The sequence below is a fragment of the Neofelis nebulosa genome, chromosome 6, assembly GCF_028018385.1.
Source record: "Neofelis nebulosa isolate mNeoNeb1 chromosome 6, mNeoNeb1.pri, whole genome shotgun sequence".
NCBI classification, from domain to species: domain Eukaryota; kingdom Metazoa; phylum Chordata; class Mammalia; order Carnivora; family Felidae; genus Neofelis; species Neofelis nebulosa.
The window spans coordinates 142485183-142511922 of record NC_080787.1 but is presented as its reverse complement, the minus strand read 5'-3'; the positions used below and the strand labels follow the sequence as shown (position 1 = coordinate 142511922).

The following is a 26740-nucleotide window of genomic DNA, read 5'->3' as shown; positions in this document are numbered from 1 at the left end:
ATCAATTTCTTAACACTTGTGCTCCTCCAACACATCAAGTTAATATACAACAAACTCCCAGGAAACATCTGTCATCTTCATTTATGTAAATATAAGTCTTTTTGTGCATCCATCTATTTAGCCACAAATAGAAATTTTCTTACTGCCTTGATGTTTTTAAAAAACGTTCTTAGCAAAGGAGATACGGGAAGCCAGTGGGTTCTAGAAGGAAAACAGTCAAATAAGATTCTAAACAATCACGTTTTCCATAGCAAGTAGCTAATGACGGCAATTAAAAGGACATGAGTTTTGGGTAAGTGCTGAGAGGAATCTTTATTGTCAATATTCGTGTGTTTTGCCATATTTCTGTGTTTCTGTGTTCTGGAAAGGAACTTAGAAATGCCTTTTCAGGCATTCTGAGCTCAAAACTATTTTTGTCTTGATATGTTAAAAAAATTTATCTTTTTCACTTTTAGATGCTTTTTTTTGGAGGGGGGGAGAGGATCAGTATACAATTATGAAATCCGGTATAAACTAAGAATAGTTTATGTTGGTATTTTAAAAGTGAGCCATTACATTCATTGTGGTTTGCCTGACCAGTTTTTAAAAGTGTACTTTAAAATGTTTCTTTAGTTAGATGACACCTAAGATATATTCTTGTAAAAAATTCTATAATACAGAAGGATGTAAAGTGAAATCCTTCCCATACCCCCACCTTCACCCTCCAATTCAATTTCTGTCCCCAGGATTAACCACTTTAAACAGTATGACTGACCTATATCTTTCCTGATGCTTTTCTTTGCATACCAATTTGTGTACATGTACAAATATATAGTTTTAAAAGTACATTGAATCTGGCTGATCATATTGTTTTGTACTTGTTTTTTTTTAATTAACAATGTTAGGATTTTTCCAGGTCATCACAAAGCCTTTGTTACCTTCATTTATAACATTGATTTTAATGATGAAATTACTGCCATACTTTATCCATTTTCCTATTAATAGATGATTATATTGTATCAGTGTTTTTTCTTTTTGCCATTGCAAATCTTACTGAGTTAACATTCTTCAACATCTATTTGTAGTCTTCAGGATAGACATTTATAATTAAAATTGTTGGGTTCAGGGTGTGGATATTTACATTTTGATTAGTATCATCAAATTGCCTGCTTAAAATCGACTGTCTCAATTTTGATGTTCAACTCAACAAAGGATCAGAATGTTTCCTCCTAAATTCTGGAAATCGATGGCATTTTAAAGTTTTGCCAGTCTGGTGGTGAATATTTTCCCGTGTTTGAATGTGCATTTCCCAAAATACTATTGAGGCTGATAAGTTTTTTCTATTTCTTTATTAGCCATTTGTGTTTTTTTCTGTGATTTACTGTTTTTTTTTGTTTTTTGGGTTTTTTTTTGGTTGTTTATTATTCTATCAGGTCTTGATGAACACTTTGTGGTTCCTGTGGCCTGATCTGGGCCTGTGTATCAGTCTGGTTTTAAGTGGCCATTGAAGAACTCATGTCTTTCATGGTGTCCAAGGGGCTCTTAAATGAGGCGAAAGTTCAGCTTCCTTCTTATAGAAAGGCCTATTTTATTTGTTTCTAAAAATCAAATTTATATATTTCCTGTCAATAGAAAATAAATATGGCAAGACCATGGCAGATGGAGGGTTGGGTAAGGATTCCTAATTTGTTGAAATTTGCAGACTTGGGAGTGTGTGGTGTTGAAGCAATGGTGGGGGTGTAGCATGCTGAATAGTCACGAGGCAGTACAGGACTAGAAGAAAGGAAAGCAAGAGTGAGTCAGTAAGTGCACCACATTCTTGCTGTTATTTCGTTGATATTGGTTGACTTAAGCCTCTATCGAGTGCACTGGTTTCTCCAAAAAAGATGTGAATGTAAAATATGGAATACTTTCTAAACATCTAGGAGACTGGGAACAACTGGGAAATCAATCATATTATCACTACCCTAAAGTAATATTTTCCCTTTAAATAGAAGGTTAGATAGCTAGGAACATACGAAGTTGACCCATTTTGTGACTTTTAAGAATTTGTGTCATATAGTATGTTCCTGGCTAACCCCTTGAGATGGACCTCCAGTGGCCTGAAATCATGAGCCAAGTTTGAGTTCCTGAAGGTTTATCTAGTTCTATTTTTATTATTGACGTTTTGTTGAAATTTATTGCCAGTAAAATGATAAGTCGATAAGAAGATAGGACGTGGTCAATTTTTGCCTAATATAAAATTTTTCAAGGAATTAGAAATTTCCCCAGCTTAGGAATGCCTGTCAAACTCTGGCCAGATCTTTTATTGAGTAATATAAAAATCCTGGCTTGAAAATGGATCATCTTTTGTTTCTTCCTTTATTTTTGTGTGGAATAAAATTACACTTTAAGAATTATAGAGATGGAACTTTAATGGTCAATTTAACTAAATTCAATGCTACAGGTTTTGTTTTTACATTTTTTAATGTTTATTTGTTTTTGAAGGAGAGAGAGACAGAGTGTGAGTGGGGGAGGGGCAGAGAGAGCGAGGGAGACACAGAATCTGAAGCAGGCTCCAGGCTCTGAGCTGTCAGCACGGAGCCCTACATGGGGCTTGAACTCACGAACTATGAGATCATGACCTGAGCCAAAGATGGAAGATTAACCCACTGAGCCACCCAGGCGCTTGATACGGGTTTTGATGGTTGCTAAAAATTTCAAATGCACAATGGCAAAAGTTATATTTGTTTATATATTTAGAATATTTAATGTAGTTGCCCACATTAGCCAGCTGGATAATGGGCCATCTTGTTTCTTGCCTTACAAAGAATGCCCTGGGTAAGGAAAATATTGAGGCTATAGGTTTCAATCTAAAGACTTAAACTGTTTCTGCAAATGTTTAGACTGACTGTAAATTATGACAGTTGCATTATAATGTCTGGCACAAGATGTTCCTTCAGGGTCTAGGAGGAAGGTAGATAGGTAGGGGACCAGTGTCTTTGGTCAAGCATTTATTTGCTATTTGAATTTTAGGTGGTTAAACAAGCTTGGATTAGCTGTAATCCATCATGAAACTGTTACAAAGGATGAAGGTATGTTCTGTTTTAAATTTCTGAAAATTTAGCAAGAATATTTGGATGAGATAGAATGGAAATACAATGTCAAGTTCTGTGCATAGTCTTGTCCTAATGAAACCTACTTTGGCATTTAAAATCATCTGAAAATTTGTTGAGGCAGACGTATTCACACGGACGCACCAACATGGAATAGAGCTTCCCATGCTGGCTAAGAATGCTTTTTACACTTCACCCACACGTTAGCAGCTGTAGGCTTCGCTGACATCTCCAACAGCTGCCAATGCAAATGTTTTATTGCCCCACTCACTGAATTCTTACTCAGAGACATGATCTTGTCATGATCTAGACGGATAACTTTCATCCCACTATTTCCTCTCAGATGTTTTAATATTTCCACCAGGTGTGTGCTGAGGCTAATTACTCTAAGTTTGTGCTAGGAACCTGAATGTCAGATGGGGACACAGGCCATATTTTTAGCTCCGTCTGTAGCTCTCTGGGTTCAAAAGCTACAGGAGTTGAAATCTTCTTAATGATGAAATTACTCCTGAGTATTGGGAAGAGGGAAGCTGTAGGTGTCAGGGTCACAGAGTTGATACTATTTCTGAAACGCTTAGACCATATAAAACTTGGCAGTTGAAATGTAGGGAGTTGTATCCTTGGATAACAAAAATTACAAAAGCTTAAATTCAGAAATGGGAAAGCGGCAACTTGATTTAAAACAATAAAGAACTACAACATAAGAGTGTGAAATCAGTATCCTAACCATCTCCTTGGTCCTCTTTTCCATGACATAAATACCCATTGTATATTTGAAGTGCGTTTATAAATTGTGAGGAGAAAAATCACTACATGAAAACCTTCTCCTTAATTCTGGTATGTAAGGCTTTCTGTGATACGGCCTCATGCAAACTTTCAGCTTTGATTTTCACCACATCCCTGAGAACTCCATATACTTGGTTTAGCCTGCACCCTCCACATGGTATTCCCATTACTCTGTGTGCACCATTGATGGTTTACTTATCCAGCCCTTTCTAGCTCATTATGGCTCCCATGATCAAAATTACTCACTACTGATTTTACGCTTAGTATATGACTCAACGCGTCTTTTGAGGAATTATTGAGGACAGCTATGGCCAGTCCTCTTCCTATGTATTGGACCCTCTTAAGGGCAGAAATCCTAACATGGCTGTTCGTGTTTTCCCCTCTTATGTAATCCCCTGGCACCAGGTAGCTCAGTAGATGAGTCCTTTCTGAATCGATTGGAATTGCAATAGCCAGATGGAAAAAAACCTCTGCTCATGCATTTTGGAATCGGTGACAACAGTGTTGAAACATTAAGCATTTTCATTTTTGTATAGAATGCTACAGTGAGAGTGAACAGGAAGACCCTGAAATAGCTGTGGAGACACCACCCCCTCCTTATTCTGCGGAGACTTTCTCTCCTTTGGTACGTACCAGCGTGATTAGTCTGTTGGTCATGATGAAATGTGTGGATGTCGTTCTTCCCGTTGCGTAGAATGTACTTTGACCGGTAAATTTTAAGAATGGGCTAAATTCAAGTGCCTGCCAAAGAGCAAGTACTGTTCTCGGGGTGCTGATCTGGAGCCTTCTCCATAGCACCCCCCAGGTATGACAAACTCAGTGGATTTTTGTGTGACCCACAGATGTGTCATGCTGACAGGACTCATGGTAATGCAAAGGGCGTCTAGGTGATGGGCCAAAGCTTGCAAAGATTTATTTGTTCTGTAATGTTTATTTATACCCTTCTGGTCTTCGGAAAGAAGAAAAGTGCCTGTCCTGGGTGCATGCACTATATCCATGTGAAATGAACATAAAAAGGATGAAGACTAGATGAAGAGAAAGCTGGATTCAGAAAGGTCTCAGGAGGCCAGGAGTGGGGTCAGTGCATTCAATCTGCACATGGAATGATTCTGTGTATTCACTAGAGAGAAGTTCAAGTTTGATTCTTATCTTTGGAAGCATCCAACATAAGTTCAGGTTATTAGTGGATGTTAAAACTATGTCATGCTGCTTTGTATTTGGATGCTCATTGGCATTGTATTGATGGCCCCTAGAAGGATTCAAGCAGGGATCTTTGAGGAGGTTTATTTATGGTTCTTCTAACTATCATGTGGCAGGACTGAAGTAGATGCATTAAATATATTTACCCTTCAAATAATCCTGAAAAGTAGTATTATTTAATCAGCATTTCACTCATTACTAATGAGGCCAAGCATCTCTTCATATCTGTTGGCCTTTTGGATTTTCTGTTTAGTCTGTTAAAATCTTCAGTACAGTTTTAGCTGTCTTACTATTACTATTTTGTATTTATAAAGTTTCTTTATTATTCTATATATTGGTCCTTAGTTAGAAGTAAGGCACATCTCCTTTTCTGCTACATGGCTTTTTTTTCTTTTTGACTCTGTTTCATGGTTTCTTTTCATAGACAGATATTCTTGATTTCAGTGTGTCAGGTTTATCCATTATTTCTGTTGTGGTTTGTGCTTTTGTTTCCGATTTTAAAAATTGCTTCCTATTGCTAGGTCATGAGGAAGTAGATATTGTTATCTTCATTTCATGGATGAGGAAACCGAGGTTCAGAGAAGTAGAATGACCTGGTCACATTTGCAGTATACGGAGCACCTGAGATGGGAGCCCTGGTCTGTCTAGCTTTATAGCATATGCTCTTTCCACCTTACTACTGCACTTGTCCATCCATGCACCCAAGTAATTATAGGTGCTGATAGATTACAGCCTCTCCTTCACTTGCCAGACCTCTTTTGCCAGAATTTTCTATGTTGTGTGATGAAGTTTTCATCTTTATTTGTATCTTGCCAGTTTCTGGATGTAGGCTATTAAATAGCTTTTAAATAATGACTTCTATGGTTTTCACCTACTGTCAGTGGAGAATTGTGGTCCCTTTTCTAGTTTATTTGGCTAACAACCAAGTCCAGAAAGAAGTATTTGTTGAATGAGTATGTTTCTTAAAATTTCTATGAAATAGGGCTAGCTAAAATTAAGCAAGATATAAATAAATTTACACTTGGGTAAAATTTAGACTGATTTCTGAACAAGACTTACAATATATCCTATGTTAACATATTCATCACTTTTCCTTAGTGCCGTCTTTCTCTTCTTTTAAAATCACTTTCTAAATTTGGAAAAGACTAAATAGCTGTGGCTTTCTGGTTTAACAGAGTAGCATGTATATTTGTTTAGTTTCTCTCTGCTTCAGTCTCTCTTCTTTCTGTCTCTGTCTGTCTATCTCTGCCTATTCAGCCTTCTCTCTCTTTCCTATTTTAACCTGTAACACACGGTAATTTGGCTGGTCCTCCAACCTTCTCTTCCTGAAATTCTCTCTGCCTCCTACTGTCCCCCCCACATATGACTCTGACATGATTTATTTCAGTTCTAAAATACTGTGATTTTCATTTTTATAGTGGCACACTAGCATCACAGATTACTAAGAGCATTGTCAACCATCTAGAACTCGCCTTGATGGAAGTAAAAACAACCAGATTGTCTTCGTAGATGAGGGATCAGGACTCCATTGCATTACACAATGATGGTCTTGATGTTATAGTAGAAACGCAGAGAATGCTTGTTTCAAAACAAAGAAATGAAGGGGTGCAGAGGGGGCTGCCAGAAAGCGAGGTCGTTGAAGTGGGAAGTCTTTAGAATTTTCTGAGCCCTCAATCAAATAGTATTTCTTACAGTTTTAAGTTGAGCATTTTCTGGAAGGCCACTAAGGCTAACATTTTTTTTTTATGAAGAAATATATTGGAAATAGATAAATGTTGAACAGTTAGATTTTATTTTCCTTAGAAACAGAATATGTTCCTCCTGTTCACATATTTTCCAGGCAGATTTTGTTTTTGTTTCCTCTTGTTTCTGAAAAACAGACATGCAAGACACTTGGTTAAAATACCATTTAAGCTTTTTATTTAAACAGATGAAAATTCAAAAATTTCATGGTAACTTTGATCCAGAGCATGAATCAACTCATTTTGTTTTGGCTCAGTCTGGCATAGGCTAGCCATGACTGCGTTATATAAGCCACGGTGGAAAAACCTTTTTTCTCTAAGTTCTTGCTTTAAAAAAAATATTTTGGGTAATGAACTTTCATTTTGGAATGATGACTCAAAAGTGTAAAATAATACTTTCCTGGAAAATTATCTCCCCAAATTAGACTCTTGAATTAAAATTTTAATTCAGTGTCCAATAATTCTAATTGCTTGCTGCAAACAGTAAGATTTCAGCACCAGACCAATTTGGACCTGTGCTTCTAATGGGTGGGACCACATTCCACAAGACAGTAAAGAACACTTCGGGATTGTCCCTGAGTGAACAAGAGGTTTCTGTTTCTGTTGCTTCTCCTTGAGAAGACTTCACGGGATGGATAGGCATCCATCCAGAGAAATGAGAAATGGGGACCTTTTGATAAGCTTACTAAAAAAACTGAAAATAGATGGGACTCTGTAGATTGCATTTAGGAAGATGCTTTGTAGAAATCAGTCTCCACGATTCCTTGAGATTTATGATTCCTTGAAACCCACAAAAGGGCAGAAAAGGAATTGACTTCATTCACTTTTTAAACTCAATAAGGTTGTAAGTTACAAAGTGACTTAAGAGCTTAACCATCATTAAAACTTTGTTATACATATTTTTCCTCTAAGTTTAATTTTTAAAAGCATTGGTAACCTAACCTATGCTCATATGCTTATTCATTCATTTAACAAATTTTGTTGAGAGTCACTGTTCTAAATACTTGGGACATGAGTGAATAAAAAAGACAATGATTTATTTCTTCATGGAGTCAAACTTTCAGTTGAGAGAAACTGCTAATAAATAGTGAACATAATAAGTAAATTATCTGCTGTGTCAGTAGGAGTGGAGCATGGTGGATGAGGGGAGATAAGAGTGCTGGAAGTTGGGCTCTGTTGTGACTGGAACAGCCAGGATAGGCCTGAGTGAGAGCTGAGGTTTGAGCAAAACCACAGAAACGTGGTGTGAGAGGCAGCTAGGTGTTCGGGGAAGGGGTCTTCCAAGCAAAGATCTCCTTGGTGCATAGGTGGCAGCGCATGGAAGTCAGTGTCCCTGGAGCAGGGTGAGCCAAGGTAAGAATAGCAGGAAGTAAGGTTGGAGGGTAGTGGTGGCCGTACCATGCAGGGCCCGAGGGCCAGTTAAGGACTTTGATGCTTTGGGTTACTTAGGGAGCCTTTGGGAGTTTTGAGCAGAGGAGTGACGTGATCAGTTTCCATCTTGAAAGGACCACTCGGGCTACTATGTGGGGGGAGACTCTGGGAGGCAGGGAGTAGGATAGAAGCAAAGAAAAGGGAGGGTTGCAGTGGTGTAGTGTGAGAGACGGTGGGGATGCAGGTCATGGCATAATTGAAAAATGGAATGGGTGGATTTTGAACTTGGCAGACCACCCAATAGGTGGATCAGATAGGCGGACAAACGGAGAGGATAAATGTTTATCTTCAACTTCAAACAGCTTCAAACAGCTCCTGCAGATCATTTTAACATGAGGGTCCTCACATTTGATGCTTTTTCGAAGTACACTTCCTTTTGCTCCAAATGATGAGAAAAAAAATCTAAAGCAAACCAAAGAAGCAGTGAGTAAAAACAAACCCTGTAAACTGCGGCTTCTTGGTCAGTGGCAGAGGAAGAAGTCAAAGATTAGACACTGAGAGGGGTTAAGTCAGTTTTAGAAACTCACACTTAATCTTGGTAGGATGAAACTCGCACAGTTGTTTACAAAACGTCACTTGATCTTTCGCTGCATGTACTCTATAAAATAATAGAAATGCTTGCAAGTGAGATCGTTGTATGAAAAGTTATCAGTGACTTCAAAAACAAGCCAGGTAAAGGTAGAAAGAAAAGTCGTCCTCTCTCCTGAAGATACAGTTACCGCAAGCTCTCTGGTTGACCATTTAACTGACTTCAAGACTTCTGAAGTTAGCGTTTGCATCTCTGCTTCAGCAGTCTAATTCAGGCACCTCCTCTGGCAGTCCCTCACAAGGCATGGGGCTGCCCCTGACGCCTTACATTCCCAAGGCTGCTGCCCTCGTTGGGGCCTGGAGTAGCTCCTGCCCGAGTCATAGAGATAGCGGGCTATTTTTCTTCCTTGTCTCTAATGTCCCCCTCCTCTTAAAAACCACTTCCAAGTTAGTCTTCCCAAAGCGAGGTTCTGATGGTCTTGATTCACCTGCACAGGACCTTCCAGTGGCTCTTCATGGCTTATCAAATTAATTCTCCACTTGTTGGCATGGCATTTAAGGCCCTTGGGTTTACCTCAGGCTGCCATTCCAGTCTTGTTGCTGATTCCTCCTGTGTCAGCAGCCCAGTAAACTGCCCGCTGTCTCCCCAGAACTTTCCAGACTTTCCTGCTCTTGCGCCGTATTGATAAACTTTCTCTGCTTGTGGGAACTGTTTCTTCCACCCTATTCCACTTTCTCCCATTCAGATATGACTTCCCTCAGTAAAGCTTCCCTGGCCCTTTAAGTCAGGTTAATCTTGCCCTCTTCTGAACTCTTTATGTTCCTAGTGCTTTTTTTTTTTTTTTTGGAGGGAAGAGGCACCTTTTTTCATAACACATATTTGAAATGAAATAAATATTTTTTTATTGGACCGATAAATGGGCAAGTGGATGATTGTAACTTCATCCGTGTTCTCTGCAGATTTGTTACTCTACAGGTATTTCCCCATGTGAATTAGAACGTCCCTACTTTACACGTCTCTAGCACTTTCACGTGGCTTTGAGGAGGATGGTTTCATTAGACTTTCACATTCTGCATTTAACAAATGAGGAAGCCGAAGAGAAATAAATAGACCTGTCACAGGTAGCCTTTGCAAGCTGAAGTTCACCTTTTATTAAGAATATCCTTGGGGCGCCTGGGTGGCGCAGTCGGTTAAGCGTCCGACTTCAGCCAGGTCACGATCTCGTGGTCCGTGAGTTCGAGCCCCGCGTCAGGCTCTGGGCTGATGGCTCGGAGCCTGGAGCCTGTTTCCGATTCTGTGTCTCCCTCTCTCTCTGCCCCTCCCCCGTTCATGCTCTGTCTCTCTCTGTCCCAAAAATAAAAAATTAAAAACGTTGAAAAAAAAAAAAAAATTTAAAAAAAAAAAAAAAAAAAAAAAAAAAAAAAAGAATATCCTTTCCTGGTATCCCATGTGCTCCTTGTGATGAATCTGAGTCAGGCAGGCAGGCAGCTAATGCATTTTTGTGTGTGTGTCGACCATGTACGAGGTACTGTTGTAGATAAGGGAATGCTGGATTGAACTAGACTGTATCTTTTCCCCAGAGCATCTTAAGTTCTAAGTTGAGGAAGAGGCACAATAAACTTGTGATTCAGACAGATAGTCTTGAGTAACGATAAATACTATGAAGAAGCTAAAATGGGGTGATGTGTTAGGCAGTGACCGGAGTCAAGTTGGGAGGGCATTGCTTTGCCTGTGACAATCAGGGAAGAGCCTGCTGATGTTTGAACTGACACCAAAATGGTGAGAAGGAAGCAGCCAACCAGAAGTCCACAGAGAGGGCCTCTCAGGCAGAAGGCACCTGTTCTCAAGGGATAGAAAGAAACTTGATGGGACTGGACGGGGAGGTGGAAGGAGATGTAGCTGGGGGGTGGGGTAGATAGGGAGTCCACATAGGCCTTCTCAGCCATAATGAAGACTGTGGCTATTTTTCTACTTGTGATGGGCAGTTCTTAGAGGATTCTCAGCAGGGGAATATTGTGATCTGTTTTATGTTTGAGAAACACTCTTAATTGTTTGGAAGATGGCCTGGGATAGAGAGGGGGGTGGGTAATGGTGGGAGGAGGAAGTCAAAGGAATAGGACGTAGAGATAAAGTGTCCTCTGCAAGGTCACTTGGATGGCAGGGATTGGAGTGAGGAACAGGTCCTCTGTCACCTCATGGCCCAAGGTCATGCAGGAGGCCGGAGGATGGAGGGGGGTGTGCTCTGCAAAGTCTTTGAGCTTTCAGAGAAATGCTTCCTGCTAGGATACAGTAGAAATACAAACAATACTTCCTAGGGTTTAGCAGCAATTGACTGATCTGTTTTTATTCATGTGGCCAATAAAAGAAAAGAAACCCTGTATACATTCTTTTTTTTTTCTCACTTGATTTTATTATGTTTAGTCCTAAGTAATTGCTGTATTTTCTTTCTTTTTTTTTTTTAAATATACTTCGACTAATGTTGCTTAAAATTTATAGGCTGACTCACGTCTTCCTAATTACAGGCTTTTGGTGGCTGTCTCAGACTATTTTTCCCTATGTCAAACTTGTGTTTTTAAACAATTCAAAGAAAAATATTGTAGAGCTGATGAGCATTTAAACTAAGCTTCTTTGATAAATAAAACTATGTAAGTATTGAATCACTGAATTCTACACCTGAAGCTGATATTACGATGTATGTTAACTAACTGGAATTTAAATAAAAATAATCTACAGAAAATGGGAAAAAGTGTGCTGGCTTCGGCAGCACATATCATAAAATAGGAATGGTACGGAGAAGATTAGCATGGCCCCTGTGCAAGGATGATGCGCGAATTTGTGAAGAATATGAGAAAAAGCAGTATTGACTTTTTAATTTAGTTATATATAGTCTCTTCATTAAAACTTAGATTTTTAAAATGTCTTTAATTTTCTCATGAAAAAGTAAAATATTTAAAACCCAAATGTTCTGAAATGGGTGAACCACCATGCAATTATTAACTTCTAATAGATAACACAATAATTTTGTTTAAGATTATGAGAACATCTTGTGGGGGTGTTTGCAGTGCAGTCAGTAACAGTCACCATAGATCCTGGGATTAAGGTAAATGCTTTGTAGCAAGTCTGCAGAGAATGTCAGGGTGCTCCTCAGAAAGAGACTGAACTGTTCTGGGCTGTTTTTCTTCTAGACCACTTTGTAATGGTATTAATTCGTTAGCAACTGTAGGTCGGGTATAGATGTAAAACACAGAGATGCAAAAATAACTACAAAACAGCCTATTCTCAAGTAGCTCACCAAAAAAGAGATGAACGAGTCAATCGGCGATTACGGTATGAGCTGACAAATAAACTGACTTCCGCCTGGTGCGACAGAAGTAAGCCCGGGAGCACCAGGCAGAGGTAGCCATCTTGCCCTGAGGCCACCGAAGGATGTGGAGCCAGTCCTTGAACTGATACTGAAGGATGGGCTCGTGTTCATCACACAGGGGTGGGGTGAAGAGGAGGGACTGTCGTTTCTTTCTACCTTCATCTGATTTGCTGTGAGAAGTTTTAGGAGTATAGTACATGGATGGCTCATAGAAGGCACTGAGCTAAATGTTCTCTGTTTGACTTGTGGCTTTTGGTTCCTACAGAATGGTAGAAATACTGAAGCGTGATGTAGCACCACAGTATCTACTTATAAAGTACATTTTCATGTTCCTTCCTCTGTCACAGCATTCCAGGTTCACGTTGATTCATATTTTGTTCATCGCTCTTCTGATAAAAACTCGTTCTGACCTGATACACATCGTTTTTTTTTTCTCGTTTTCTTTTCCCTTCTCTCTTGTTCTTCCTTTTTTCCCCTTGCTCACTCTTTCCTCCCTTTAAAAATCAATTTTGTAGTTGTTACGCGGAGCAAGAGCAAAGACAGTGGATTGAAAGCGTTTGAGTTGTGTGTGTTGGGAGTCGTACCTCAAAAAGGCATATACTTCCCCAAAGTTTCTGATGCTCAATGAACATGTCTTTCCTTGGTCCTCAAGGACCTTTCCTTGAGGTCCAAAAAAGTTTGTGGAAAGTGCCACAGCAGTGATGTGTGCAGGCTTTTGCTTAAACAGCCCATTTGCTATAATCAAATTACAGTAGTATCAGCAAGGGCAACAGGAAAAGCTTGCACATGCTCTCTTTTCAGAAAAGGAGGCTGACTCCACCAAAGCCAAGTTTTACTAAAATAGCTCACAATAGGGGAACGTGTCAGGACTAGGCCTGAATGGTATTTTTGTTAATATGTATTTTGTAGCTCATTCTAATGAGTAAGCCAGTCTTGGCATTTATTCGGACAGCTTGGGGGGTGGCAGTGTGCACTCTGTCCTCTAGATAACTAAGGTTTTATTTAGTGAATTGCAAATCTTTGATCTCTTAGTTGTTAAATCGTCTCCGTGATTTAAGGCAACCGATTCCCCAACTCACTGACACATTCTTGAATGGAAAGTTTTATGTCTGTGCAAATACATTGTTAATAAGATGTACGTGGTTAGTATCTCAAGTGGCTATTTTAATGTCATGCTACTAAAAAGTGGATCTATCGATTGTTTGACAACGTATGTCTAGTATTCAGCAAAGTGGGCACACGTTGGGTAAACACTGGCTGTTCCCATCAGAACACAGAGTTTAGAATCTGCAAAATGTCCCCAATATGTTCTTGGGGACATCCTGGTTGGGAACAAAATCAACCATTCTGAGTTAGTTGCAATGATTCTGAGATTTGGGGGAGAAAATCCTAGTTTGTTCTCTGGCTTCTTCTCACTAGCAATTTTTTTTTCCTACCACTTCTTTGGACTTTTGAATGCTTGAGATTGACATAGTATCCCACAGGATGACATAATAAAACTGAACTATAAGATGCCTTTTCTGTCTCATCTGCCATTGGAGATACAGGGTGACCCATAGGGCACTGTTGTCTCTGTTGTCTAGATTTTTGGATTTTATTGACCAATAAAATTAAAAATGAAGGAACAACATATGGTTGCCAGATCTTTATTTAGTATGTAGGACATTAAAAAAACTTAAAAAAGACAAAAGTAATATCTACCATCACCATTTTCCAAAAAGGAAGGCCTATATTTTACCATCAAAATGAATCAAGGGTAAAATCTCAGAATAAATGGAGTCCTTTCCAACGCAGTCATTGGCGATGCTGCGTTGATGTTTTCTCCGTGGACGGATGAGTATTTTGCCAAAGAATGTTATTCACTCTTGCATTGTGTGTTAGGAACTGCTTTCAGAAGATCCTATATCATCAACCCACTTCTCATAGTCTAGGTACAGTGTTTGGTTTCTTTTTAATGAATGAAGAGCTTGCAAATGGATTCTTGTCTTTTTTGGTGAAAGTTTATTAAAGGTTTTAAATTATTAAAGAGCTAGTGAGTTAACTTGATTTCATCTATGTAGTTATGAGTGGTTGCTGGGCATGTACTAAAGAATGTGATTCTCCATGATATTGGAGGGCTTAAATATATGTACTTTGTCTGCATCCATGGTCTTCACTCAGTATTTTGCTTCCTGTCTGGTGTCTGCTTTTGCTGAAACTTTTCTTTCTCTGAATTCTTTTTCTTAATTACCTTTGTCAAGACTTTTTTGCTCAATCAGTGAGAATACAGTGATAGATTACAATCTACTCTTTGCTCAAAATATCCTTCAGTATTTCAAAGAATTCCCCAAAGAGGCTTTTTACATTTCTAGGGAGCATTGAAGATAGGGTAAATTGTGTTATGGAGATCTTTCAGATCCTAAAACAGAGAATTCAAAGTTCTACAAGTCGGTTTTGGAAAATGGCATCATGGTTCTTGGTTCTTGTCACATGGATATAAATATCATACATTTTTCTTTCGATTCTTTTTTTAGACTAGTTTAGTTTTTTTAATATCTTCTTTAAGAAGACATTACAGCATACAACTGAACCCCCAGCATGTTAGTTAAACATGGGCTATAGATCCATAAGTAGTAGAATGGAATTTAAATTTAAATTTAATCTTGGGGCGCCTGGGTGGCTCAGTTGGTTAAGCGTCCAACTTCGGCTCAGGTCATGATCTCACAGTTTGTGAGTTCAAGCCCCATGTCAGGCTCTGTGCTGACAGCTCAGAGCCCGGAGCCTGCTTCAGATTCTGTATCTCCCTCTCTCTCTCTGCTCCTCCCTGCTCACACGCTGTCTGTCTCTCAAAAATAAATCAAGATTAAAAAAAAAATTAAAAAAAATTAATCTTAACCCCACTCCTTTTGGCAACTAATGGAAATACAGAATAGAAACAGATGAATTATCTGTCAGTGTATTTTATCAAGTCTTTGTAACAGTTTCATAATGAACTTTGCTGTGATCTGTTAAAGAGTCTTCAAATTAAATAATGAGGAAGCTTAAAAATTGTAATTTTTCCCTTACAGCAAACTTAACTCAAACAGAACAAAAAGGGATTGTACTAATAATCCTCACATGAAGTCTGAGAATGAATGTCTTGTGCAAGGTCATCGCAGCTATTTCTGTATCACCGAGATATAAAGTTAAATGTGGTGTCTTCAGCTGTTTGAATAAAAAAGGGGGGGTTTATTTTTATTTTTTTATTAATATGAAATTTATTATCAGATTGGTTTCCATACAACACCAAGTGCTCATCCCAATAGGTGCCCTCCTCAATACCCATCACCCACTTTCCCCTCCCTCCCACCCCCCATCAACCCTTAGTTTATTCTCAGTTTTTAAGAGTCTCTTATGGTTTGGCTCCCTCCCTCTCTAACCTCTTTTTTTTTTTTTTCCGTCCCCTCCCCATGGTCTTCTGGTAAGTTTCTCAGGATCCACATAAGAGTGAAAACATATGGTATCTGTCTTTCTCTGTATGACTTATTTCACTTAGCATCACGCTCTCCAGTTCCATCCACGTTGCTACAAAAGGCCATATCTCATTCTTTCTCATTGCCACGTAGTATTCCATTGTGTATATAAACCACAATTCCTTTATCCATTCATCAGTTGATGGACATTTAGGCTCTTTCTGTAGTTTGGCTATTGTTGAAAGTGCCGCTATAAACATTGGGGTACATGTGCCCCTATGCATCAGCACTCCTGTATCAGAAAGGGGGGTTTTAAATACAAGAACAAAAAAGCTTTTATTCTGAATCATAGTTGGTAAGACAAATGAAAAAAAACCAAAAACCAAAACCCAAAACGTGTGAATGGTTTTTTAAAATGATTTGTTACTAATAATTTGTTTTTGACACACTGGGGTACCTTCACTGAGAATGGAGAGTAGAGAGTGCTGGTTGAATCATGATTTATTTTATTCACTTTTGGTTTTATTTGTGAAACAGGCTACACAGCAGGCATCTTCGTCTTCACCCAAACTGAGCGACACGTCACGTTCTTCCCCTTCCTTGGAAAATACAGAAAAGACACACAGCAGTTTGGCCTCCTCCTTATCTAGAGAAAGACAGTCCTGGATCGACATAGTTAATAGTTCTGCTGCTGCTGACGATGAGGGACAGTCTATAACACTTGCCGTGAATGTTCACTCACCTGCACCGTCAGAGGCAAACAGTCGCAAAGCCCCGGAAAACAGCTGTGCCACATCGGAAAGTGAATTTTTGAACTCTTTGTCTAGTGATGACACTTCTTCATTGAGTAGCAACCTGGACCATCTTACTGTCCCAGACAAGCCCACTGGATCAAAGATGGCGGACAGAGGTAAACCAAGAAGTTGGTTACTCTTCTCTAGAGAGTGAATATTTGTGTATAGATGTGGAACTCGAAGGTTAATTTGTAAAAAGAACATTTAAAGGCATGAATGATACTTCAATAGTTAAACAGTCAGGTGGGGCTAAGCGCAGGGGTTACTTCTGAAAAGGAGTGTATGTGGAAGATTCCAGCTTCAAGGCCATTAATCGCCCACTGTAAGTGTTACTGGCCAAATGCTTACAGGTATGAGACATGCGATTTCCCACCAATCTGAGGAAACCCTTGACTCCTTTTTGGTCCCACGTCCTATGCTCTGGAGCCTGTGGTGATTAGATCAGGATTTTGTAAATTGATACTTATAACATTGTCTTTGTGGCTCCAAACAAATGGAGAGCCACCTTCCCTGGACCATGACCACAGTCAAGGTCTGGGTCCTTGCTGGTTGGCTTCTGAAGGTGCCCGTGTGGTTGAAAGGAAGACAGACAACTTTCATGCACTTTGGAAGGCAGCACTAGAACTTTCAAACACAAAGGTGAGCACAGTTTATGCTTTTGAAATAAAATAATTTAAGTCTTAGCAAAGGAAAGAGTTAATGGAGTATAGAAATTAATAATGCGAACTTTCTTTTTTTAAAAAATTTTTTAATGGTTATTTTATTTTTGAGAGAGAGAGATACAGAATGCAAGCAGGGGAGGGGCAGAGAGGGAGGGAGACACAGAATCTGAAGCAGGTTCCAGGTTCTGAACGCTCAGCACAGAGCCCGACGTGGGCCTTGAACTCACAAACCGTGAGATCATGACCTGAGCTGAAGTCAGATGCTTAACTGACTGAGCCACCCAGGCGTCCCTATAATGTGAACTTCCTTAATACTCTGTGATAATTGGTCTTTATCTTTTGTTCAGACAAGCTTTTTGTTTGTTTGTTTTCAATCATGATGCATCTTTTTGGATAGTCTGTACCTTATTTATTTATTCAGGTATAAAACAAGCTTACCTGATCAAAAGATACTGAGCAATGAGAGAATGTTGAGCTTGGTTTGTATTTTTTTCAGTGTACTAGTGAGAAAAAGTGGACCAGTGAAATTCTCAGGATAACATTTCTAGAGTGGCCCGAAAACACAGATGGCTGCTCTCGCCTCTTCCCTAGCCTGATCAGGGAAAGTTTCTTTCAGTCCTCAAATCTCCAGATAATACCCTATTAATTTAACGTTTGGTGTCAGGGTAATTTGAGCCAAGTATCACAACTGCAGGCCCAGTTGTGTGTGTGTGTATGTGTACACAGTATTTGGAAAAATACGAATTGGATCGCTCAGGCTGGGGACTCCACTCGGCAAGTCACCATGGTTGTCACCACTCCCTGTGGCCTTATCCAAAGATACTTCACGCAGTTGAGTTACCTGCCTGGCTACTCATGGCATTTTTTGCTTAATACCCCTAATTTTAGGCCTGTGATCTACTTTACATTTAAAGAAGTGGAGTGAACGAAGTAATTGGTGAAATAACTTATGTCTATAGGCGAAAGAAGTGAGACAAGGAGGAGAATGGAAACAACAATGAGGAGTATAGGGGGAGTCACAAGTGAACTCTGAAGAATGGAAACCAGTAGACACAAGCTGGCCTCTGGTTTCAGAGGTGCTGTTGTGTAGAAGAAATGTTGGGCGTAATCTCTGTCTCCTTGGAAGTAAAAACCGATGCAGTTTGTGCGGCTAGTGGTGCAAGTAAAAAGGAGGTAGTTTGAAATGGAGCGTAAGAAACTTCTTTTTAGTTGGGGCACCTGGGTGACTCAGTTGGTTGAGAGTCTTGATTTTAGCTCAGATCATGATCCAGAGTCATGGGATCAAGCCCGCGTGGGGCTCCGTGCAGAGTGTGGAACCTGCTTAAGATTCTCTCTCTCTCTCTGTCTCTGTCTCTGTCTCTCTCTCTCTGCTCCTCTTCCTCCCCAGCCCCAACCCAGCTTGCATGCACGTGTGCCCCCCTCTCTAAAAAAAAATAAAAAAATAAGCTGCTTTTTTATGTTGAAAACAGTTCAAGATTGAATGGGTTTCTTGGAAAGTAGTGCATTCCTTGTCGTTGGAGGTTTTTCCTCATTCTGAGACAACCATTTTCATTGGGTTTTAATTGCATATCACCTATTGATCACAATTTTTCTTCTTACAAAGATATGCTGAAGAGAGGATTTAAGTATCTTGAACTGGATGGTCTCTAACTTGATACTTGGAAGAGGCTTCCAGATACAAGGCTGCTTGAACTAAAGAAAATCATGCAAAGTAGCACATCTGTTATTTTCTAGGTGAAAACTCTTACTTTACTCATGGGGCCATGCGTAGAACTAAAACCTGTCATGTATGCACACGTGCACGCGTGCTCTGTCTCTCTCTGTCTCTTACACACACACACACACACACACACACACACACCACCCCCAAATGAGGATGGCTTTAAAAGCAAAATAGAGAATAAAATTCCATTTGCATTCTTTGCTAAGAGATGACCCTGCGGATTAAGTTTTTCTTTAGGACGAATAACCTGTGAGTCATGAGAAGATGTGTGCAGCTCTTGTCCACGTCATTCTGGGAGTGCAGGGGGTGCAGAGCTGGCTGGGGACCAATGTCTCTTTTAGTCTAAGGAAGAAGAAACCTGGAATTTTTAAATTTTGAGTTAAGTGCAGATTGACTGACAATATCTCTGTGCTTCCTCAGGCTGCTTGACATGAAGGTATTCCTCTCAGTAGAAAGGAGGAGAAAATAAGTATTTTTCCCTCACCGATGTGTTGGCAGTTGCCATATGTTACAAAATTTTTGCTGATGATCTTCCCCTGCTGCTGGGGATTTGGTTAAATTCCCAGAAGAGTTAAACCACATAAAGTCATCGCTATGGAAACAGAGACCAGGTCTTTTTTTGCGTTTGTGATGATTTGCTGTTGAGTAATCAGTCTGCATATTATGCTTTTTTTTTTTTTTAACGTGTGTTGGAGAATAAGGTAGCTTTTCACTTCTGTGGCTTCTAAAAATTATTCTTTTTAGCTGCCAATTAAAAAAGGAAAAGCCCTGAAGTTGCTGTGTCTGAAATATTGTTCAGGGTGTTTTTATGACAGGGATTGGAATGTCAACACAGTCCAAAACAGGAGTTAGGATTTTAGATTAAGTCGCAGTCTCAAGATGCATTTGCTGGAGAATGAGGCTTGTATCCTAGAAAAGATTCTTATAGGTTACTGCATCCTGAAACAAGCAGACAGCGTGCATTGCAGCCTTCTTTTTATTTTGACAATGAGAGAAATATTTTGCAGTTATGCAATTACAATTGTGGTCGCTAGAATTTTATACTGAATTTAAGTGGCTTTTTAGACATCTCTTCCCTGTGGTGTGAGCTAATAAAAAAATGCAGGGTGTTAATTGCATCCTACTGCCTTTCTGCATTGGGAGTTCCAGAGTTCCAGAGCTATCCAGATTCCTCACAGAGTCTTTCCACAAAGCACAGTGGGAAAAGAGGTGATGGGGTCAGTGGAATAGTCCTCTCAGCTTGGTTTTACACTGTATCGTTTCCTTCTTTTGTGAGACGTTACTTGGCCTGTTACTTATGCCTCTGTGATAATGACTCACATGTATGTCTCTATTTACTTTATGCTGACAGTGTGGAGACGATTTTATGTATGCTTACATTAAAGGGTATGGAGTGACCACACCCTGGATGCTGAAAAGCTGAATAACCACTAATAAGACTAACGCTCAATTTATGTAAATAAATGGTCAAGTAAAAGGCCGGTCAGAATCAATCTGGGCATCATGTTGACGTAAAAGAATTTTTAGTGAAGAGACAGGCATACTAGAGCATGCATGACATCTCAAGAATGGGACATAAATGAACCAGATTTTAAGAGTTAGTAAACATTACCAAAATTTTTACACAATCTGAGTGCAGACAGGATGGATGCTACATTATTTTAGTTAGCTACTTCAGATGTTGCTGTAGAAATGATGTGGCATGTCTCTTTAGGAAGCAAGAGGATAATTAAAAAAGCGTTGGATACTGAAGTCCATTCAATTTAGCCTTCTTTTTTTGACTACCTAACATGTACTCATGACCGTGTCCTACCAGGAAGACACAGATGAAGAAGATAAAACTTCTGGCCTAAAAATTTTAACATCTGATGGGAGAGTGGGAGGAATAAGACTTATTTAACAAAAGAAAGCAAAGTAAGTGCCACAGAGAGGTAGAAGGTACTCGAGGGATTTAAAGGAGAGCAGGCGTTCAAAATAGAGAAGGTCACATCTAAGTAATCTGTGATCCAGGTGGGAGGGTCTGCACACGGGGGGGGGGGCATAAGAAAGAGGGATGGAAAAGAAATTTGGATGATGTTGAATGCTGGGCTGGTCGTTAATTTCAGTAGATCGTGGATAATTGTTTCTGGTCAGCGTACTCATATAATGAAAACAATACTTTAGAAAAATTATGTCTACTTTAGAATGTGGGGTAGAAACATAAGGGGACACAGGAAATTGGAAGAGTGGGGAAACTTTTAGAGTAGCTGGGGTGGCAGTGGAAATGGGAAGCAAAGGAGAAACTAAAGGGTTTCTATAGTACGCCTGTCAAGGTGAAGAGCGCTTGTTCTTTGTATCTCCATTACTTAATTCGGTCCCTGGATTTCCCAGGGATCCCATTTTTTGAACTGTAATTTGAGAAGTGATCCCAAAATAGGGATAAATATTTACGATAGGATAAATCATGAATCTATGTCTCTCTCTCTCTCTAGGCTTATTTCTGCAGCTCTCTAGTCTTTTACTGACGTTTTATCTTCTGCTTTGATGGTAGAGGAGTTAGATTCTCCCTTTATGGCATGCTTTATTATTCCGTAGAACATTACTCTCCTTTGCATGATCTTCCAGGTAAACTTTTGGATTTAATTTTCAAGTTTAATTTAAAAAATCACATTTGGATTTTGATTAAAATTTTCTTGAACTTTTTAGATTAATTTGCTATCTTTAAATCATCGAGGCATTTCATCTATGAACATGGTATATTTCTCCATTCAGGTCATTTTATGATTTTAAGTACAGGGTTTTTCTTATAAGTCTAGCATATATCTTACTGAGTTTGTTCTTAGACCTTTTATAATTTTTCTTGCATTTGTGAATGGAATCCTTTTATTCCATTTTTTTTTTATTAAAAAAATTTTTTTTTTCAACGTTTTTTATTTATTTTTGGGACAGAGAGAGACAGAGCATGAACGGGGGAGGGGCAGAGAGAGAGGGAGACACAGAATCGGAAACAGGCTCCAGGCTCCGAGCCATCAGCCCAGAGCCTGACGCGGGGCTCGAACTCACGGACCGCGAGATCGTGACCTGGCTGAAGTCGGACGCTTAACCGACTGCGCCACCCAGGCGCCCCCTTTTATTCCATTTTTAAAATAATTATTATTGCTGTTGTGGAAATAAAAGGTTTTTAATTACATGTTTGTCTTATACTAGTCTCCCTACCTTACAGTTGGAAGTTGTTTTGTTTCTAGATAAATTATCCTATCTTTATGTGATGACCACTTTAGCTGGTCCTCTCTAATAGTTATGCTTCGTTTCTTTTTGTTACTTGTGTGATCGGAATTTTCCTGAAGTTTATTTGCTCTATTACTTTAAAAAAGTCTGTGGCATTATTGATTGCATATTATTTTTATTACCCAGTTAATTAAATTCTGCTTTATCTTTACGAGTTTTCTTTTAATTTTCTTTAGAATTATTTTGTTTGACCTTTGCTAGCTCCTTAACTGCCTAGTTGGTTCACTTTCACATCTTTCTTCCTAGTAAATATATGCAGGTCCTGAGTACCTCTTTGACTAGACCATGCGGTTTGTATAATGTAGTACTTTCACTGTTGGCTATTTGCAAACAGTCCATTTTAAGAGTAATTTAACTTAATTTCTTCTGCAACCAAACATATTTTTAGCAGAGTGCTTTTAAAATTCAGAGTGAGTGCTTCAGCAGCACGTGTACTAAACTTGGAACAATACAGAGAAGATTAGTATGATCCCTGCACAGGGATGGCGCATAAATTCATGAAACGTTCCATATTTTTGTTGACCAGAATTAAAATAAAAACTTACGCACACACAAAATATTTTTGAAAATTTCAAAGTGAATATGTTTTTGGCTGTCTGGATGGGATTCACAAAAGATCAGTGACAAAAGGTCAGTGACATAATTTGAGGAACCATGGTCTTTATAGAAAAAGATGGTAGGTTTCTTAATGACAATGGCCGTGGCAATCTTTCTTAGGGATATGTTTGCACAGTGCTGAACATGACTTCCCCTGATCTACACGTCTTCTTGAGAACATATACCTGCAGATACACTATTTGCTCTGAGAAGAATCCTTGGTAGTTCTTTGAAATGCTTCTTACCTCATGGTCTCGGATTCATGTTTTGTCTTTATAATTATATTCCTAGCCCATTTTTGCTATCCTGGAGACCCTTGAATACATTTCTCTCTACTTAGCAATAGCAAGAAACTGTGATGATACCAGCACGTGTCTGAATTTGCAGCTTGGGCAAATCGAAGGTCAGTTTTCCAGGCAGACCTTTTCATCAGGATAATATCTTAAGCCTTTGAGATCTATTCCTGCACTATCCTTCTGTTGTTAATTTCTAATTTTTCTCCTTACAATGTTATGCTTTCCTAATTAAAGCCAAAGCAAATAAGGTTCTATCTTCCTCAAACTACACAAGCTATAGTAAGTATAAGATTGAAAAATATTTTTTTAGTAGACTTATATCTTTTTTTAAAGCAATTTTAGGTTCAAACCAAAATTGAGCAGAACATACTGAGATTTCCCATCTGGCCCCATCCCTACACATGCATAGTCTCCTCCATTATCAACATTACCTCCACCAAAGTAGGATATTGTTACATCTGACGAGCCCACATTGACACATCATTATCAGCCAAAGTTCATAGTTTATGTTAGGGTTCCCTCTTGGTTGTGCATTCTGTGGGTTTGGACAAATGTATAATGACATGTATCCATCACTGTGGTATCATATACAGTATTTTCACTGCTACAAGAATCTTCTGTATCCCACCTATCCACCCCTCACTCTCCTTACCTCATTGGCAGTCACCGATTTTTTTTACTATCTTCAGTTTTGCCTTTTCAGAATGTCATGTACTATAATTTGCAAACAAAGTTTTATTTCTTCCATCCCAATCTTTACATCTTTTATTTCCTTTCCTTGTGTTGCATTAGCTAGGACTTTCAGTACAGTGTTGAAAAGGAGTGGTGAGAAGGGAAATCCTGGCCTTGTTACTGATCTTAGTGGGAAAACTTCAAGTTAAGTTAGCTGTAGGTTTTTTGTAGATCTTCTATATCAAGTTGAGAAATTTTACTTCCTTTTTACTGAGAGTTTTTTTTTTTTATCATAAATGGGTCATAGATTTTTGAAGTGCTTTTTTTAAATATATGTTGATAGGATCATGTGATTTTTTTCCCCTCTTTTAATCTGTTGATGTGATGGATTACATTAATTTTTGGGTATTGAATTAGCCCCACATACCTGGGATAAATCCCATTTGATTGTGTTATATAATTCTTTTTATACATTGTTGGGTTCAATTCGCTCATATTTTGTTGAGGACTTTTATATCTTATGTTCATGAGGCATGTTGGTCTGTAGTCTTCTTTTTTATAATGTATTTGGTTTTGGTATGAGAGTAAATCTGGCCTCACAGAATGAGTCAGGAAGTATTCCATCTGCTTGCTTCTATCTTCTGAAAGAAATTGTAGAGAATTGGTATAATTTGTTCCTTAAATGTTTGGTAGATTCACCAATGAATCCATCTGGGCCTGTGCTGTTTCAGAAGGTTATTATTATTTCAATTAAAAAAAAATTTTTTTTAACGTTTATTTTTGAGACAGAGAGAGACAGAGCATGAATGGGGGAGGGGCAGAGAGAGAGGGAGACACAGAATCTGAAACAGGCTCCAGGCTCTGAGCTGTCAGCACAGAGCCCGACGTGGGGCTCGAACTCACGGACCGTGAGATCGTGACCTGAGCTGAAGTCGGACGCTTAACCGACCAAGCCACCCAGGAGCCCCATCAATTTTAAAAATAGAGACAGGTCTATTCATATTATCTATTTCTTCTCATGTTAGTTATGATAGATTGTGTCTTTCAGGGGACTAGTCCATTTCACCTAGGTTATCGAATTTCTGGACATAGAGTTGTTCATAGTATTTCTTCATTATCTGTTTGGTGTCCAGTGGGATCTATAGTGATGTCCTCCTTTTTCATTTCTGATGTTGGTGACTTGTGTCCTCTCTTTTTTTTGCTTAACTAGCTGAAAAATATTTTTACTTTTGGCGTATTTAGATACTTGGAATTTAGTAGGTATAATTTACTTACTGAGTTTTTAAGAATCCAATTTCAAAATTAGCTCATTGTGTTTATTTGATTGAAGGATAGGTGAAGGGGATACTAATGAGATCAAGAATGAAAATTTTGGCCAAATAATGCTTAACAAATATTTATTGAGAACCTACTGTCCTCCTGGCACAATTGGCCTTTGGAAGTACTTTAGTGAATTATAATAAAGACAATAGTCCTCTTGGGTAGAATTTACAATCTCGTGAATGTGTCTATCATGGCAGGGTAGGGAGATAATTAGGTAAATATAAGAAGATAATTTCAGGTGGTGAATAAGTTCTGTTCAGGAAATAAAGTAGGAGTATATAGGGTTGGAGGAAGGACCTTGATTTAGATGACTGGTCGGGGAGGACCTCCCTGAAGAGGTGATCTGAAAGCCAAATGGGACAAAGGAACCTCTCTGGCAAAGTGCCCCAGACAGAGAGAAAATAAAATTCAAGGGCTCTAGCAATAGAATAAATTATGTGGTTCAAGAAACAGAAAGAAATCCAGTGTGACTGGAACAGAGTGAGCAGGGGAAGCATAGGAAGGGATTGGAGAAGTCAACAGCAACTGGCTTATGTGACGACTAGTGGGTCCTGTAAGGTGTTTGGATTTTGTTCTAAGTGCAATGGGATGATTTTGGAGGAACTGAGCCTAGGGAGTGTTATGGGTGTGGCTTATGTTTTAAAAAGATTACTTCATTATATGGAAAATGGCTATTAGGAAGCTGCAGTACACCCAGTATGTAGTTGTTGAAATATGTAAACAGTGAAATGATGGTGGTCTGGTCTAAGTTGGTAGCAATGGAGTGGTGGGGGGTGGGGGGGTCAGAAAAAATTATACATGTGGGGTATATTGTGCACATAAAATATAAGAATATAAAATTCATAAAAGATTCTTGCCTAGTCTATCCCTAGTCTCTAAAATGCACTGCCTTAGCACAGAGTGAACATTCAAAGAGTATTTGATGAATTGGGTAAATGAATGGATCAGAAGTGGAAGGGAAAAAGTGGAATGAAGGTTGAGTTACAAGTTTTCCAGCACATTCCATCTCTTGTATAACTAAGTGTAATTGCAATTCTTTAGAATTGGTATCATTTCCTGGGAAAATGTTTGCTGGGAGGGATTTAACTCCATATTTAAATACATAACTCTAAATATGTACACTGGATTTCCTCTAAGGCCAAAAGAAGGATGTTACACAAGTAATTATAGATCACGCTAGACTGTAATCATCGAGATAAAGAAAAGAGAGCTCCATCTTTTTTTTTTTTTTTTTTTGAGAGCTCCATCTTAAAAAAGGTAAGAGCATTTATCTGCTCCAAACCTTCAGTTTTGCTTAGTGAAATTAAAATAGGGTAACTTCTTTTATCTTGCCCCACTACCCTCCCATTTTTGTATTTTGTGCTCACTTGTCTCCATCATGGATCCACATGGTTGATGGACTCTGCAGTTTTTGGAGCCAAGGTTGACATATTTACCTATGGTACACTGGATTTATATCCTTGATTTTAGGCAATTTCCAGCTATTTTCCCCTTTTATTTCCCATTCAACCTCTATCTTGCAAATATATTTAAAAAAGAAAAAAAAACCCAAGGAAATGCCTTTTTTGTGTGCATGCCAATATGTTTTGTTTTCTTAGGATGTGAGCAGATACAAAAATTTGATGTCTGCTTTAAGTATTTCACCTAATCCTGAGTGCTCTTATGATTGGAAGGTACATTTCAGAAATAAATGGAATATTTGTTTCAAGAATGTAGAGCTACATGGACTCAATCTTAAGATTATTTCTAAAAATCACTGCCACAAGATGCTATAATAATAAAAAAGAACAACATTAAAGATCGCCCAGTAGACTAGGTTTGTCTTTTCAATAAAAACAATAATAGGGTA

The 26740-nt window shown here is 38.8% G+C and overlaps 1 protein-coding gene and 2 non-coding genes across 12 annotated transcripts in view; all 3 read left to right on the top strand.

Moving 5' to 3' along the window:
• IPCEF1 (interaction protein for cytohesin exchange factors 1) overlaps positions 1-26740 on the top strand; it is a 180556-nt gene that overhangs the window by 137401 nt on the left and 16415 nt on the right. For all 10 annotated transcript variants that reach the window (XM_058735729.1, XM_058735739.1, XM_058735734.1 and 7 more), the window contains 3 exons: positions 2995-3053; positions 4397-4485; positions 16095-16467. In XM_058735729.1, coding sequence (XP_058591712.1) covers positions 2995-3053; positions 4397-4485; positions 16095-16467 — 521 coding nt within the window. The remainder of the gene's footprint in view (positions 1-2994; positions 3054-4396; positions 4486-16094; positions 16468-26740) is intronic.
• LOC131515570 (U6 spliceosomal RNA) lies at positions 11511-11617 on the top strand. Its single transcript, XR_009263638.1, has one exon. It is a non-coding gene; the product is annotated as a U6 spliceosomal RNA (small nuclear RNA).
• On the top strand, positions 22418-22520 carry LOC131515542 (U6 spliceosomal RNA). Its single transcript, XR_009263613.1, has one exon. It is a non-coding gene; the product is annotated as a U6 spliceosomal RNA (small nuclear RNA).